This window comes from Grus americana, chromosome 10, assembly GCF_028858705.1.
Source record: "Grus americana isolate bGruAme1 chromosome 10, bGruAme1.mat, whole genome shotgun sequence".
NCBI classification, from domain to species: Eukaryota; Metazoa; Chordata; class Aves; order Gruiformes; family Gruidae; genus Grus; species Grus americana.
Genome location: NC_072861.1, coordinates 5,451,817 through 5,469,839, shown reverse-complemented (window position 1 = coordinate 5,469,839; position 18,023 = coordinate 5,451,817). Strand labels below are relative to the sequence as shown.

Below are 18,023 nucleotides of genomic sequence, written 5' to 3'. Positions count from 1 at the left end.
AATGGTATTTAGCGTCTGGGTTCAGAGAGTCTACGCTTTCTATTTTCGATGTTTATATCGGTGTACTGTACGTGACTCCCAGGATCCTTAAGGACAGTGTTTATTTGCACGCGTCAGGGAAAAAGCAGCAGCTCTCAGCTCTGGCGTTTATCCTGGTGCAAGTTCCCTGTTACCTCTGATTGTATTTCGAGGAAGTTTTACCTGATGTGCTTCATCCTATGATTCGCAGATTGTTTCCTTTTGTCTGAAAAGTGGACTTCCTAGCTGAACTCCCCTTTAATTTGACACAATCTTAAGTCGTTGTGATCCTTACTGCACAAAGAGAGCAGATAAGGGAAAGGGGAAGGAAAGATTTATTAAAGTTTGCAAAATGACGCTGTGGACTGAATTTCCGTTGTTGATTCTGGTCACCATAACAAGCTCGCTTAACTTGACCTCCCATAATGAGGCTTTCTCTCCATGACGGCCTTGTTGCTTTATGTTGTTTCCAGGTCTCCCTAGTTTTATCTGCCCTTCAAGCGGGAAACAAAGGCACCCAAGCCTGTATTACAGCGGCTAGCGCCGTGTCTGGCATAATTGCAGATCTAGACACCACTATCATGTTTGCTACTGCCGGAACCCTTAATGCCGAGAACGACGAATCGTTTGCGGACCACAGGTCAGTGTAACTGAAAAAGATGGAAGAGCGCGTGCACGGGGGAACGGTGGAACTGGCAGAAGCGACCCACACGTCGAGATAAATTTTTACCTTTCTGGATTCCCCTGAATGAAATTGAATGAGGTGGTGGAGTGAGGAGTAGGAAAATTGGGATGTTGATAGAGGACAGCAAACTTCAGTTTCGTTATTTCTGTGAGGAAAGAATTTTACGTTGCAAAGCTGGGGAACACCTGTCAAGAGCACTTCCAACAAAAAATGGCACCTGTAGCACTATTTTCCCTTTTTTGTGTTTTTATTCGAGCCATCTTGTTGCATAGACTACCGTGCGCTGTTCTTCCAATAGCGAAAATTAGCTGCCCGTCACGTTGAGGAGGAGTCTTCTATAACCTGTTTCCCAACAGCTGTTCTTTACTGTCTGTCTGTCTTGCTAAATCACGCTTATGGTTACTGCTGTTGCAGATGGCAGTGATGGAAACGGCACGGCTATGCCACGTGTTTTCCCCTTTGGCAGAAATAAGCCCGTTTTCCCTTTGGGTAGCATCTGCGATAACATAGTCCCACAGCGTTTTTCATCACGTTAAGAGATTTCCGGCATCTCGCTGTTACTTCCTTTGTGGTAATGCTCAGGGCTTCACAGCCGAGACGTTGACTAGCTTTGCAGACTAGCTGGCCTAAGTGACAATTGCATGGCCGGCATTTATTTCCCACCTTGCCGCTTGCTTAAGTAAGAGAAAAGATGCAATGGTGTGTCAGTTGCTGCCGTTCTGCAGACTGAAAGTTAGGGATTGTCATACAGCTGCCGTTACTTTCCTGGCTGACAATTTACATATATGTGGTCCAAGTTCTCGGCTGACTCACCCCGTTTGTGAAGTGCATACTCAAAATGGTTTCTTCTTTTACCCAAATGTTGCTTTGGATTTGTTGTCCTGACGTGTCAAAACATGTATATGGGCAGGAGGGGGCAGAACCCGGACTAGGTCCCGTTCTCTGTTCCTTCTGCCATTCTGGCTACCACGTTCCTTACAAATCGTTATTTTAGTTTCCTTAAGATATGCTGTTTAAGATGAAGGTTTGACAGCTGTTACTTTCCTCACAGCATGGCCAGATTTTCTGTCGGTGTTCACATGCAATGGTCTCTTCTGCTACTGCCCTACCTCATTTCTTTTCAAGATGGGGTCATTTTAATAAACTGCCTTGCATCTACTCCAAAATGTAATGCTATTAGTTTGCTAGTCATTTGGTTTTGGTTTTGTTTCGGTTTTGGGTTTGTTTTTTTTTTTTTTTAAGTTGCAACCTGGCCTGTGCTATAGTATTGCAAGCGAACACTGGGACGATGACTTAGATCAGCTCTTCTGTGTAGCTCTTAGTCACCGTAATGTTGAAAAACATGAGTTTTTTCCTGTTCTCCTTTTCCACTTCCTTCCCTGCTGCTTCTTTTTTTTTGCTACAGGGAAAATATCCTGAAAACAGCAAAAGCTTTAGTGGAAGATACAAAATTGTTGGTTTCTGGTGCTGCCTCCAGTCAGGACAAACTGGCCCAAGCAGCTCAGTCATCAGCTAACACCATCACTCAACTTGCTGAGGTAGTAAAATTGGGAGCTGCTAGCTTGGGATCCGATGATCCTGAAACACAGGTGAGATGTTTTAAGGTTTTCCTGATACTCTTAAAGACACCAGAGACAGTTTTCAACTGAGAAGACTTTGGGAGGCTTCTGCTTTTAAGCAGCATGCTACAGTTCATCTCTTCTGGGACTTTTCTGGGTTTATTCAGACATAGTTCTTTTTTTGGAATACAATCGAGAGGTTAAAGCATTGAGTGGAACTGGACGGGCCTTTGTATAACACTTGCTTTTATCATAGCTGTGTTCCAGCTGTGGTGCTTTTGGCAAACTATTTGTCTCGTTTTTAGTAAGTTGTGATTGGTCCCGTGACTCATCCCGCTTTTGTTCTCAAGAGCTTGCGTGACTTAAAGGTACTTATCCAGCTTACGACTAGGTCGTGCGCTATGTGTTACTTATGTAGGCTAGCAAGCTCTTGTCGTTCGCTAGCTAGACCTGAGTTATTCTTCGTTTAACTCAGGAACTTCAGCCTTCAATGAGGATTATCTCAAACATTTCTTCCGTTATTTGTTTGGATCTTGGTGAAATGGAGCTTGGCAAGCATATTGCAGATGTGCCTGTGGTGGTACCAAATTACTTTCAAAAAGTCTGCTCATTTGCATAACGGTCTTAAAGGGATGTCTGTTCTGTTTTGCTTAACTTGTATGACAGACTAAACTTCCGAGATGGTCCTCTCTAGGACAATCTTGCTGGAAGTGCTGCTTTTTGGTTTTTTTTTTTAAGGATTTCCTTAAGCTAGCAACATTTGCAATTTTTCTAGCATTTCTAATAGCTTTACCACCCAATACTGTTACAACATTTTCCCATAGCAGCAATGCTTTACCCGGTGCGATAGAGTTTCAGATGTCTTACGCTGCAACCTGCTGCGCAACGTAGACAGTTGGACAACAGAGAATCGCATCCGGCTATCCTGTGTCTCGGGTTCTTTTCTTTTCTTATTTCCATGGTCAAAGAGCCTCTGAGTTACCCAAAAAGAGAAAAATTTAGAGGAGAGATTTATTCCAATAATACCCTAACAGAATTAATAAGCCTGTTGTAGTGTCTGTATTTTGTCTCAGACTTCTGTCTTTGAGCTTGGGTTTAGGTAACGGTATCTCCAGATTTGACATTTCCTGACTTTAAGGCCAACCGAGTTATTTGGCATTTAAATCTATATAGGCTCGTACAGAGGTTCGACTTCCTTTTCCCTGAAAGAACGTCTCTAATACCTAGCCATAGCAAGTACATTTGATCTTTCAGCTGGTGATTTCAGAATTGGTAAATAACTGTGCCATTAGACTGTAAGCTTATAATCAATCTGTTTTCTTGCTCTCATCCTGTTTCTGTCCAAAGGGTAAAGAACATGGAGAAAAGTAAACGTCCTGTTAGAGAAGCTCAGAGGACAAAAATCCTACCTGCAATTAGCATTTCAATTTCTTCACAGGAAATAGTCACTTTCATAGATTCTGACTGGTTGTATGAAATATCAACACAACTTTTTCTCTTCCAGAATATTATGTGTTTTACTGGGGTGGAGGGAGGTTGGTATTATTTGTGTACCAGTAGTAGGTTGTTGTTGGGGGTTTTTTTTCCTGTGTTCTACAAATCACACTCTCATCCAGGCTACCATTTCTTGTTTGAGGCTTACGGCTACTTCTCATTCCTATAGGTTGTCCTGATCAATGCTATCAAGGATGTTGCAAAGGCCCTTTCTGATCTCATTGGTGCTACCAAAGGAGCTGCCAGCAAACCAGCAGATGATCCGTCCATGTACCAACTGAAAGGTGCTGCCAAGGTAAAACCTTATTCTTACATTTTATTTGAAAGTATCTGCGCAATCACGCTTGATAGACGAGCAAAGCTTGGATTTCAGCAATTTCTGATTGCCTGAAATCTCATTTCTTTGTTTGTCATCCTGGGATGATACGGAAAAATAAAAAGACACTATGGACTTGCCATTAAGCTATCATAGAATCATAGAATGGTTTGGGTTGGAAGGGACCTTAAAGATCATCTAGTTCCAACCCCCCTGCTGCGGGCAGGGACACCCTCCACTAGACCACGTTGCCCAAAGCCTCATCCAACGTGGTCTTAAACACTTCCAGGGATGGGGCGTCCACAACCTCTCTGGGCAACCTGTTCCAGTACCTCACCACTCTAAGAGTAAAGAAGAAGCTATCAGTTTTTGTAGGCTGTCAGATGACATTTATGTTGATGAAAGAACTGTAGTCTTTCTGAAGAGAAACTTCTTTCTTTTGCAAGCCCATATCTGAGGCCAGGTTTTCCTTTAATAATGTTATAGACTACAATTTGTTCAGTATAAAATGCTACCTAACTACTGCATTCTGAACAGTGACATATGCTCAGGATAAGCGTGCGGGTTCCTTATTTAGACCTTGCAGCTTGGGGAAGGTGGGGAGAAGGGGAGGGAGGGAGGGAGGGAGGAGGAAAACACCCTCCAGTAACTCTACAGTAGGATATTATGCATTTCTGACCCCTCTCTCCTAGATCCTTCCTGGAAGTTCATAGGTATCAAAGCTCAAAACTCGCACAGATTACACCATACCTGTGATATCTTTATGCTTCATTTTCCCTGCACCTGAGACGTATTATGACATTTGCCTCACAAAAGATCTTGTGGCTTCATGTCTGCAGTTTCCAGATGTGGAGATTTAGGCGGTATTACTTCTGCTTTCACATTATGAGAGTGTCATGGTAGTCTCTTGCTTGGCTGGAAGCTCTTCTCACTCTCATGTCTGTTGCTTACCTGTAACACCTGTGCCTCTGTTCCTTTCAGAGCACAAGATAACAGTATACTGTTGAGGCACTACTTGAAAATGACCCATCTAGTCAAGAAAAGTGGCTGCTTGGTTCTTCCTGCTGTGAAGAACTCTCCGTGGTTTAAGTCATAATTGTCAAGAAGCAGGCCTTTCTGTCTCTTCTTTTTTTTTTTGTAGTAGCTATCGTTTGTATCTCAACACAATGGGGTGTAGGAAAGGTGTAGTTATTATAGTGACGATTAGATTATTCTGCATCAGGACTTTGGCTTTGGAACGGGAACGCTGATTCTATATCTGCCTTTGGGCTTGAGGCTGGTGTTTGGCTGCTTGCTTACCTGGGGTTCTATCTGATTGTAGAGAACGTGCTGGGTCAATTTCAAAAAGAAATACCGTACCTCAATTCACATCTCTCTCAGCTTGCAGTGTAAGATATGCGGGAAGAAAAGATGCTAACATAATCGATATGTATAAGAGACCTACCTTGGAAATGTTGTGAATTTTCCATTTTTTGGTAAAATTTTTGCCAGAACGCTCGCACTTAAGGTGGTATACCTCTGCACTTAGTCGTGCTACATTTCTGCAACTTACAGGGAGCTTTCGCAAACTCACCAACGGGAGAATTGGTATATAGTCCCGTAACAAACACAGTTCATGAAGACTCTTAGGCCCTATTAGAAGTCATAATGCTACGTAGCTTTGTCTTGCTTTCTACCCTGCTGTCTTTGAAAATGGGAGGAAGGAATCACCTATTTTTGTCTTCACCTCTCTCTTCTTCAGGTGATGGTAACAAATGTCACATCGCTTTTGAAGACTGTTAAAGCAGTAGAAGATGAAGCTACTCGAGGGACAAGAGCTCTTGAGGCCACAATTGAGTACATCAAACAGGAACTCACGGTACAGAACAAAATAGCCACACGTGGCAGTTTTTGAAAGTATGCTATTACGCTCAAACCAGCCTGCCCAGGCACTCCTCCTCGAGCTATGCTTTACTGTCTTGCAGTGTGTTGCATGCAATTTGGTTCTACCTGTTGCAAATCATCTCTGAAAGATCAATTACAATGCCGCTTCAGCCTATCTATTTTCAGACGTTACCGGTCCCTGCTTTGAGATTTGAGACGCTACTGTCATGTACAAATCTGGAAGCGACAGCGTCTTTGTTCTTTAGACGTTACGCTTTTGCTACAGATACTCTTTTCTGAGTCCAATGCTGTTCACTTTTTTCATCCTGGTTTTGGTAATGTCTCCTCAGCATCATAGCCGTATGGCACCTGCAGTTTAATCTTGTTTCTCTTTTTCCTACTATCCATTATGAAATGATACTACCAGTGATGCGTTGCCTGCTATCTGATATTCTGTCTGAGCAGGAATTAACAGTAGCATGGAATTCTCTCCCAAATTAGGTGTTACACAATGACAATTTTTTCCTTCCTCTTTAGGATACAAAAGTATAGCCTTCAGCTGCAGCTTTCAGTTATTTTTTTTTTTTTACTGCTACACACTAGTCAGTGGCATAAATTAATACCTGTGTGTTTGGGAAGAAGCCTGATTTTTTCCTTCCTTTACTTACCATCCATTTTTATTTAAAAAAAACCCTATATGCACAATCTTCAGCAGAAAATATTTTGTTGTATAGTCTGTGGATTAGCAATTCTTACACTGTAACTGCACTGGCACGGTTTTGCCTTGTCAAGTGCTCTCCATAAAACACCTGTTTTTCATTGTGTGAGCAATGCTGTTGTCACAAAGAAATAACTCTTGTTATTTAATTTTTTTTTTTTTAAAGTCTCTATATAGTTACTGGCAATTCATATGGTGTTTGCAGTGGTAAAAACTCCTGAATCGGTACCTGATCGGGAATGTTCTGGACAATATCTAATGCTCGTTACTGTCGTGTGTCCTCGTGAAGGCCTGGCTAAGTTACATTCCTTCCCATAATTCTGATCTGAAACCTGTCCAGATCTGTCATTGAAGGATTGTGAGTTATCACACCTGCTTTTGCAATCTGCTTGTTATCTCTTTGAAATGTTCCTCCTCTTCCTTTTCCTTTTGTCAGCATTGCTAAGGAATGGGTCCGTGGTGGTGGTGCTGTCATCTCTTTCAATGGGGAGGAAAGTGGAGTACTAGGAGAGGGTCGAGAGGAACTGAGGATGGCACGTATGTGCTCAAGACAATGCGTCAAGCTTGACTTGGAACTCCAGGGACTGAATCTGAGCAACATTGAGGGATGTCCTGAACATATTTAACTAGACTTTATTTTTTAACATTGCTTCCATTTCTGGAGAGAGAAAGTAAAAAAACTGATGAACCGGGAGCATGGGGTAGATCAGGCTCATTTTTGTCCAGACATTTACATTCTGTAACCGCTAGCCTGCTTAGCCTGCGCTGTGTGTAGTCAAGAAACCTCTTCTGCTTAATTGTGTGCTCTGAATTGTCCCTGCACGGTAAAAGAATGGCAAGCAAATATAGACTAAAGCTTGGGAAAAGAAAATAGAAGATAAAATTAAGGTTACCCAGCTCTTATTACCTACATCTTAGCACAGTTCATGTGTTTCACTATTCATGACAGTAGTATCTACTGTCAGATAATTTGAACTATTTTCACGCGATTCACCCTGCAAAATTGTATCTTTAGGTTTCTAAGGGAGACTAAGGATAGCGTCAGAGACAACGCTCCACCTCCACTTTTTTAAGAGACATTTGAATATTTTAGTGATGTTCTCAGTCTGTCCTACACTGTGCTATCAACAAGGCCTTGGTAGGGCCCAGCCTTTGCAGAGGGAAGGATCTCCCCATGTGAGTAGTCTGGCCTAAGCAGCAGTTAGGACAAAAAAAGAATATACTTTTAAAAACAGTCATTCTTTTGATCCTGTAAAAATGTGAACAGCTGTCTGTAACAAACTGTCATCCAGGTACTTAAATGGCAGAGAAGATGAATGGGTTAATCTTTTCTTGCATGCTTCCCTCAGCTTATTGCTTTTCTCTGCTGTCTGCAGGTGAGCAGGCTTATGAAGACCAGGCTCATGACAAGCAACAATGTTATTCAAGTATTCCAAAGTGTTTCTAATTTCTGGCTGTTAGAAGCTTGCTTCCACTTGCTGTCTCTTTCTCATGGCTGTTCTGTTTTGACTCGAATGGTATCGGACTTTCCTTCTGCTTACACTTTTAGGTGTTTCAGTCAAGGGAGGTTCCAGAAAAGACATCATCACCTGAAGAATCAATCCGGATGACGAAAGGAATCACCATGGCAACTGCCAAAGCTGTTGCAGCTGGGAACTCATGCAGACAGGAGGATGTGATCGCTACAGCAAATCTGAGCCGCAAAGCTGTAGCTGACATGCTGACAGCTTGTAAGGTAAAGATTCACTTCCTTGCCTAAGACTGATTTTTTTTTTTTTTTTGTTGGTTGGTTTTTGTGTGTGCCCCTAAATCCCTTGAATGTTAGAGTTTCTGTTCAGTTTCTTTGTGTTAATGCTTAGCTTTTCAGATGAGAAAATTAACGGTTATGATAATTTTAAGGGAACATCTCTCCCAGAAAGGATGTTCTGTGCTATGCACAAAAAAACCAAGCAGCGCTAATATTGACTATTTTCTTTTTGTGAAAATGAGACATTTTCTTTGACCTGAAATCTCCTAGTTTTCAGTCTCCTATTGAACTGGAAGACAATCAATCTGTGCAAGTAGTAGAAAATACAAATAATCCTATGGTCACAAATGTGATTTCAAAATTTCTAGGAAGAGTGAAAGGAGTGGTGAAAGGAATCATTCAGGTGTATTTTTAGTTGTCCTTTCCTCCCTAACCAAACCTGTCGGTTTGCTCAATTTTTTCCTGTGCTTTTCAAAAATGTGTTTTCCCTTTGCACTAAAAATATTGGTACCCTGTTTTCTACACTTGCTTGAGCTAGATAACTTTCAAAAACTGACCTACAAAACTGGAGCAAAAGTATCTGGCATTTAAATAGCTATTAAGCCCTTTGGCTTTCTTCCAATGAGAAAAAATATCTACACCTACATAAAAACAATGGGATTATGAAGATCTTGTTCCTTTCGGTCTTCAGTAGTAACACAAAAGTGCTTTTGCTTGTAAATTATATTTATTTACTTTTGCCTTGCATGTGTGGAAGAGGACAGTAACATAATGGCACGCTCTGTGAAGTGTCTGATTTTCAGTATTTGGTCAAATCCTAACTGCCTACGTCAGTCCCAGATTAATTTTTAGCCTAATGCTGCCCAGGTGGAAGGGTTACTTTTGTTTTTAAAATGATCCTTGTACAAAAGTGCAAGTTCTAATATACCTTAGAATTGGATTTGTACAAAACCTTTGAATGACACTTTTTATTTTTACTTACTTTTCTGACAGGGTGTTTAGTGTCTGACACTTTGACCCCTTTGCATGCTTCAAATTTTGATTCTGTCCTCTCCACTTCATAAACTCAGAAGGTCAATAAAACAAAGCCACTTTCCATGGGAAAATTCAATAACTGCGCTACTTACATGAGAACTACTGTAGCTTTATATGTTTTAGGTACAATACAGTTAATTGAAACTTCTAAGGGAGGCTAAGAACAGTTCCTAGTTCTGCAACATTCTGACAAATCCGTTTGGCCATCACTTCAGATGCTGAGGCACACTAAACATCCTTTGTCATTTCACAGTGGCTAGTGCAGACACATTTTTGTTTCGATGTCTCCAAACAGGCAGCAAATTCTCAGGAACAGATTCCTCTGTTTCCAAAAATATTATAAACACACTCACATACACAATATACAGCCCGATACGTAATTTTGAACATTTCATGATGAACATTCATCTTTTTATGCTTACTTACGCTCCCAGTTAATTTTATGGTTTTGGAGTTCATGGATTGCAAGCAGCTGATGGGATGAAACTTCCTGCAAACAGAACAATGGAGGTCTGGGATGCTAGAAAGGCATTCGTGATCTCCCCTGGAATTACCTTCGCAAAGAAAGCAATTGACGGAAGGAAACAGGCTGGGAATCATTCTACTTACCTGTAATGATACACTGCAAGGAGTAAGATCTAGTTTTATCTTGCCTAGCTTTCCTACATTCAACAGTGGTTATTGGGCAAACAGGAATAAAAGTCTCCAGGTATACTACTTTAAAGCACTAAAATGCATCGCAAAATAGCTATGTCATTTAACAAAACTTTTAAACACACAGTTTGTACCAGACTTTATTTAGAACATCCTGTTTCTACAAATTCTCTCCTCTCCTCTCCTCTCCTCTCCTCTCCTCTCCTCTCCTCTCCTCTCCTCTCCTCTCCTCTCCTCTCCTCTCCTCTCCTCTCCTCTCCTCTCCTCTCCTCTCCTCTCCTCTCCTCTCCTCTCCTCTCCTCTCCTCTCCTCTCCTCTCCTTCTATTGAAACAAAGAAACTCCCAATTATTCCACCGTGATGATAATTAAGCAATGGGACAGGAGCCTAAAGAGGATGTGAAATCTCCATCTTTGGAGGTTTTTAAAGATCTAAGTGATCGGGTCTGAATTTCATGTTGATCCAGCTTTAGGCAGGAGGTTAGACTACATGGATTCTCCAGGGTCCTTCAAACAGCACTGATTTTTTTGAGTCTGGCTATGTCAGTGCATTTTACCTCTACAAGTTATTTAGCAGTGCCAAAAGGCTAGGAGTTGTAGCACTAGAGCCGAGTAGTGCTTGCTGCCTTACTGTTTTGAAAGCACGTGAAGAGAAGATGAGGGCTGATGGTGAAGAGAAGCCCGTCATGAGGAAATACATGTGTATTTGTGTTCTTCAGATGCATGTTTCAGTTTGAGGTGCTTCGGCAGGCTTTCTGTGCAAGTCTGCAAAAATAAACATTTCTGTTGCGAGTCCTGACTGGTGTAGTGAGTTTTCTTTTAGGATATTTCTCAGTTACAAATATGTCTTCCTAAAATAATTTTATCACCTCTTTAGTCTGCTGTGAATTATATGGTTTTAAGACCCATTGAACATTAACAATGCTCCCAAAATATTCTGATATCAGTCTTGGCTATGTATGCAAAGCATAAAAGGAAGTTTATATTTCTCTCCTACAGATGTTTGCTCTGATTGCATGTATAACAATAATATTAAAGTGCAGAACATGCATATTAGGCTGTTTAAGAATGTATTCATATGAAACACTGAGGGATCCTTCTGCCCTATTAGAAAATGAAAAATAAGCTGCTCTGGATTTTTTGGGCTTCTGGAGTTTTTTTGAAGTATGCTGAAGCTGAGGAAAATCCTATCGTCTTTCCTCTCATCTCTCCCTTCAGATTATTTGTTAACAACAGGAAGAGATGAAGGTGGCTGAGAGCCGTTTTCGTGCTCTGCTGATCTTGAACTTCCCGGCAGAGGGAGCCCGTAGACCAGTTCCAAGCTCAGCTGACAACAGTGCTTGCCCGGGATGCTGAGGGTTGTGGGAAGGGCTCAAAATAAGTGAGCAGTGAGATAATCCCCCGTCCCAATGGAAGATATGGGGCTGCAGGGATGGAAGGAGCTATTCTGTGAGAAGAAATGCTGATTTTTAAGACTTGTAGGAAGTTTCACTTGTCAACAACTAGCACTTCTAGGGAACTTTTGTATTGAACAGAAGTTTATTTTAGAAAATAAAAAGCTTGAAGAGGCTGCAGTTTTATTAAAAATGAAACGGTTGAATTAGTCAGACTTATGTCAGATGTCAGACATTATACTTAGTGGAAATCCTTAAGAAGTCAAAGAACTGACTCTGCTGCTGCTTCTCTGTATGTAAACAGATGGTTCCAGCACTGCCTATTTGTGTGTTAAATCCCTGTGTCAAGCTAAAGCCATTAATAAGTTTTTACTTATGTTACCAGATAACAAAAAGTAGCTACTGCTTTTTTTTTTTTTGGGGGGGGGGGGGGGGGAGCGGGGGGAGGTTGGTTGGTTTGGTTTTTGTCTGTCTTGTGTAGAATAACGATATCCTGGCACTTGCATAGCACTTCTCATCTGCCATTTGCAAAGCTTTCTACGAGGAATGTGGTATTATTTTTCTCTTGTGGAATGGAGAAGGAAAAGTGAGACACCCACATTTGACCCATGCACTGGGCTGGTGGTTGACCTCTGATTGGCCTGGAGTCTTCTGGGGCCAGCCCAGTGCTTTGATCTCTAAATCAGATGGCCATTTCTGCTTTCATTCCCTGATGGTCATCTGTACAGGCCTACCACAAAAAATGGTTTTAGCATGTTTCTAAGCTGTGAGATGTAAATGGCCATTTGTGGATGGCAAAACTACACTTCTAATTCTTTTTTTTTTTTTTTTTGTATTGGTAAAATAGAAGAGCCACAATAGCATAACCTTTGCACCGTAGAACAGTATATACGCAACCCAAGAGCCCATTCCAGCTCCAAGATGTTTTCCAAGTGATATATTTTCATTAGAAGAAATCATAATTCCTCCTGTATTTTTCAATGGTTCTTCAAGGGTTTCTTTATTTGTTCTCAACTAGCAGAAAGAAGTAGTATTACTGCTGACAATACCGAAGGAAGCACACCCAGACAAGAGGATGTGCTGATAGAAGTATTCCCAATGCCTTTCTCAGAACTGGAGCTCTCTGCTTTTCGAGCATAGTTTGCTTACACCTTTACAACAGAAACGACTGGCCCTCAAGCTCAAATGTCATTTGCATGTTCTGAAAAATCTCTTCCCTTCTCTTTCCCCTATCTTCTCTGTGTTGACCTCCTCTTGTGGGAGCAGTTTTGGGGTACTAATGTTGTTTTGCCTCCTCAGCAAGCATCATATCACCCAGATGTAAGCGAAGAAGTTCGGGAGAGAGCCCTGCGCTTTGGAATAGAATGTACCCTGGGATATTTGGAACTTCTGGAACATGTTCTCTTGGTAAGGGGTCATCTGCATGCACGTACTGGATCCCTCCCAAGGAGAATAATTTCTCTGACCTCTTTCTATAGTGGCTGCTAGTGACACATTTTTATCAGTTTGTCACAATATTATAAACAGTTTTGTTATTCAGCAAAAGCAAAAGTAAACTCAGTCCTTCAGCCCAAACTGCAAGACAGAAGGAAGACTGGAAGTACATAAATGAGACTGAATTCTGGATCAGATCTGGAGGTAGTATGGGTCCTGACCTAAAATGGTCTCCAACAAAGACATTAAAATAAGACACTTCGGTATTCTTTTAGGCTCACTATAAGGATTAGACACATTAGACACACTCCTCTCCCCCAGACCAGAGAGGTTCTGTAATCTTTATGAATACACATTTGCATGCCTTTTGCAGTCCTGATTCCAGGAAAATGAGAGGCACCTACTCAATGCCCCAAAGCCAGCATTGCCTCACAAAGAGCTCTCCAACTCATGCCAGACATGACACCCCCAAAGCTCTGCATAAAACTTCACCACTCAAATCCAAACTCATCAATCCTGCTGTTAGCTGCCTTTTCTTGACCGTACATAATTATCGCATAATATATTGTTCTTCTGTTGCTATTACATTTGTAGGAAGCAAAAATGTGTGTTCGAACTAACATTTGTGAGATATTGACGATTCTGGAGGTGACTTAAATCAGCAATCAGCTTCGTGGACATCCAGAGATTTCTTTTAAGCTGATACAGTAAAGTCTCTGAAACTGAAATTTGTACTCAGTAACTGCAGATTAGCAAATCCAAGTCATCTTCACTGCTGAGAATACAGCATGTCTAATCATTTACATCAACTTGTTGAAATATACGTAACAGAGAAGTAAAGTCACAGTTCTGCTTGCCACTAGCAGAGAAAATAGTTCAAGAAAGATTGAACTCGTTAATGTAATTCCTAGAGCTGCATAGCAGGAAGTAATTTAGCATTAGATGCGTGATTGCAGTTTAGTTTAAAAGTACTTTGGGGAATTTTTCAGATTTGGTCTCATGAACTCAGTCATAGTACTTGTTTCAAACTATATGCCAGAACAGACCAAAGACTTGAGTCAATTTTTGCTCATTTCATTTTTCTCCCTCTGCTTCACTAAAGAGGCTTAAGGTAAGAAAGGCCTGTTCCTCCAATAACACGGAACAGGCCTTTCTTACCTTAAGCTGCTTTACTTTCAGGGCCCTAAAGCTATGAGAAAATTGCCTCCCTCCCTCAATGTTTGCTGCCTCAGAAAACTGACTCTGGCCCAGATTACAAACACAATCGAAGAGCATAATGCCTGCATGGAAAAAAAAAATATGTATGGAATGGTAACTTTATCTTGACTCTTTGCTGAAGTCTGTCTAGAACTAGTCGCATACACGCATCATACACACATGCTGTGCTCCATACATGTTAACAGGATCTGGGAAGTAGATGAAAGATCACTTTCAGAGGAGCATTGAACCAAGTAAATGACAGAGTTTTTGCTCTAGGGACTTTTGCCCTCTTTCCCCTGAGTTCTCACTCTTGGGACTTGTGGCAGAGACACAGTCTAGATATAGTCCAAGTGATTTGTTTGCTTGTTCTGTGCTTACCTGAGCTGTGTTGTCCTGCCACACACAATCTTGCTAACTTAACATCCTAGCTCAGATTTGCTTTTCTCAGATACAAGAAAACGATAGCAAGAGGGCTCCAGCATCAGACAATCCTGTTGTTTCCTGATCCCTGTTACTCTGTTAGTTTGGAACCCCTAGGTCTTCAATCTCATTTCATTTGTAACCTCCAGAAACACAGATCATCTCAGATTAGAAATCTGTAATTAGTCCATGTGGCACCTTTTGATACAATTGTTAGTAAGTTCAGTCATGCCCTTGGTAGTCAGACTAGGCATGATTGCATGGGTGTCTCAACACAGGAATGCCAAGGAGTACTATTCAGCAGCCATATTTCTTTGAGGATGACACTTTTTAGGTGCAAGAGTTGTCAAATACAATATCTAACATTTCTTAAGCTGGTGTATTGACTTGTGCAGAGGTTGCATTGGGCAAGTGGCACACAACTGACTTGATTGCTCAAAGGAATATTCCTCTAATCACCTAGCTAGGGGTAGGGTGAGGGAACATGCTGATTAAAGTTGTTGGGCATGCACACATTTGTATAAAACAACTTGTAAGTTGTATTCTTAGCAAGGTTAAAGACTGACCTGCCCTGCTATATATTCATATGCTCCATCTCGGTCAATATTGATGCATGACAGGAAGTCTGAAGCTTTTTTGTTCTTCTCATGCCATGCGTATGCATGACTCTGCAGGGCATGAGAATCTGCTGAGAGTTCTACATTGGCTTTAAAACAATGCAGTTTGTAAACAGCCTAGTTTTAAAATTTGCATCCATTTGTTCAATTCCAACATTGTCACTGCTATTATAGGTAGCACTAGTGTCAAGGTTGCTGGAGCAGAAAATGTTATTATTTGCTATAGTCGGATGACATTCATGTATTTTTGGACATTTTTGCATGTGAGGGAACATAACCCTTGAGATGCTCAAGCTCAATTTCTGCCATACTAAGGGATTATGCAGTGTATAAACCTTGGTTATAACTGTGCTTTTACGTTTTGTTAGCATTGCAGATGGTTAAGCTATTGACGATTCAAGTAATTCTGTTTACTATGGAAACTAGTTGGCTAAAGGTCATCCTTAGGAAGCAGGAGACCAGTCCACCTGTACATTGACATGGCGGTTCCAGAGAGATGGAATTCCTCGTGTCGCAGAGTTCTCGCCAGGCAAAGTTAAGAAAATGGTTCAGTATAGTTTATTCTGTCAAAGTAAGGGATTAGGCCTTTGAGCGCAAAATGGGAAACACGCTTACAAAAACATAAAATGTATTTTAAACATGCACCTCGTTTTCAGAGCTGCTTTGCGGGGACATTTTTGAAAACATTAAGAAAATGCACACCTGAATGTGACTTTCGAGACACAACGTCTTGTTTTGCTCTTAAATCTCTCTATATGTCTGTCACTTTCCTCTCAGAAGTAGTTTTTGAGTATACGTGACTTTCCAGAACTTAATCTTTTTCTTCCATACAATATGATAATTAAAAATGCAAATGTTCCTGTTCAGGGGACGAATTCAACTTCACTATCTGAATGTCTGACTGCTTTCCATTTGAAGAAGTACAGTTTCATACTTTATGCAAATTCAGTTCAGAGGTGTCTGTCTTTCCCATCTATTTAAGGGTCTTGCCCAGGGTTCGCATTTCCATTGTGTTCGCCATTGCTGATTTTTTCCAGAACAGGCAACTAGCGCTAGCTTGCAGAACTCTGTAATTGTATTTCTTAGAAATAGTGACCAACCAGTCTGTTAATGCTAGAAAATCCAGCAGTTAGAAAGACTAAGCCTGATCTGTAAGTATAATGACTATAATATCTGAGAAGGAAGTGCTAAAGCTGCATATTCCTCCCACATACTCACACATGCACCTCTATTTTGGAGAATTCTGTTCCAGTTTTAGTACTGAGAGCTTCCAGACAATATTGTCAGTTCCTGTTGACATGCAAGGCAGTGCCACTTTCCTAGTATGCATCAGATGTTGGAGTATAAGCCTTTGCTCCTAGCAATTCATTGACAATTGTGTTTCTCTCACTGGACTCATGTTTTCTCTCAGCCGATTGCAGTATAAAATAAATCTTTCACTAGTGTGCCTTGGGTATGTTCCAGTGTTCTTTGGAATCCTTACTAACATACATTATTGCGTTTTATCTTTTTCTCTAGATCCTTCAAAAACCATCTCCAGAACTAAAGCATCAGTTGGCCTCATTGTCCAAGCGGGTGGCTGGTGCTGTTACAGAGCTCATCCAATCAGCAGAAGCAATGAAAGGTGAGTTGGGCAGCCTGGCTACCAGTACACTGTGCTTTTTACTCCAGAGATGATGATCTGTCACTTTTGTAGTTTAAAACAAAACCAAAAACTAGCAAAACCTCTTTTAGTACATTCTAGGTGGTTTTGGGCCCCCCTACTTCCATTCCTTTAATTTCTCTGCTGGTATTCACTTGTTCACAGTATTGGTAAACCTGTCTGACCCTCTCCCACTTCATATGGTCGGTCAAAAGTCATCTGTAAATCATATGGCCTTTGAAGATGGAACCATCAAGCAGGGCACTCGAGCCACAGTAGCAGAAAACAAAATACAATATCACTCCTCTTGAACTGATGGCTGAATTGTAATTGGATGCCTTGTTCCTTTCCTTACATTCATGTTTGTTCAGTCAAAATAAGTCTGTTGCTTTGCAGTGACAGTTACTTTCCAATTTCAAATAAAAGGGGATACCATCATCTTACTGAATTAATACTCAGCCTCTAGCAGTGGTGTCAATTTTAGGTCTATGGTGCTTACAGTTCTCTGTCTGGGTCCTGGGTGTGTTAATGACACTATGAGACTTCAGAAAATTGTGGTCTGGATGATTTCCTGAACTCTTAGAATTGAACAACTTGTGAACAAATATAAATTCAGCACTCAAATAAGCAATTAATTCCATTGCTTAGCAGAAGTTCACTGCTCTTATAACAGATGAGTGATATTTTTCTCAGGCACTGACTTCCTTAGTAAAATTTTTATCCAGTGATGCATGCAAACTGTTATTATGACAGTGCTAATATTCTACATTTTAAATGAGATGAATACATATTAAGAGTGGTGTTTTTAAATATTAGACCACTACTGCTGAAGCACATCTCCTACCAGATTTAATGGGAACTTTAGTCTAAAGAAATGCTCACAGCCATCAGAAAAGCATAGGAGCATTCTAATATCATAGGTAATAGAATGCTACAATAAAATATTTGAATAAAGCATTGAAATAACTTTTTTCTTTAATTCTGTGTCGTCGTCCCCCAAAGGCTTCTAGTAAATTCATATTTGTTGAATCATTTTTCCTAAGCTAGGCTAGAGAACACGATGTTAATTTTTCTGATACTCTGTGTAATATTCATTGCAGGTTTCCTTCAGTTATTTCTTGTAGGTTTTTTTTCTCTATGTCTTAATATAGTTACTCCATTTCATATAACAGTGATCTACATTATGCTTTTTCCCTGTTCAGGTAAACTTATAATTCTTCAGCCTTTTC

At 40.7% G+C, this 18,023-nt stretch overlaps 1 protein-coding gene across 1 annotated transcript in view; it reads left to right on the top strand.

Annotated features, from left to right (window-relative positions):
- TLN2 (talin 2) overlaps positions 1–18,023 on the top strand; it is a 190,936-nt gene that overhangs the window by 151,354 nt on the left and 21,559 nt on the right. Inside the window, exons 41-47 of the mRNA XM_054837153.1 lie at positions 492–658; positions 2,109–2,292; positions 3,926–4,051; positions 5,814–5,930; positions 8,203–8,388; positions 12,781–12,888; positions 16,671–16,776. Of these exons, the coding sequence (XP_054693128.1) occupies positions 492–658; positions 2,109–2,292; positions 3,926–4,051; positions 5,814–5,930; positions 8,203–8,388; positions 12,781–12,888; positions 16,671–16,776 (994 nt within the window). The remainder of the gene's footprint in view (positions 1–491; positions 659–2,108; positions 2,293–3,925; positions 4,052–5,813; positions 5,931–8,202; positions 8,389–12,780; positions 12,889–16,670; positions 16,777–18,023) is intronic.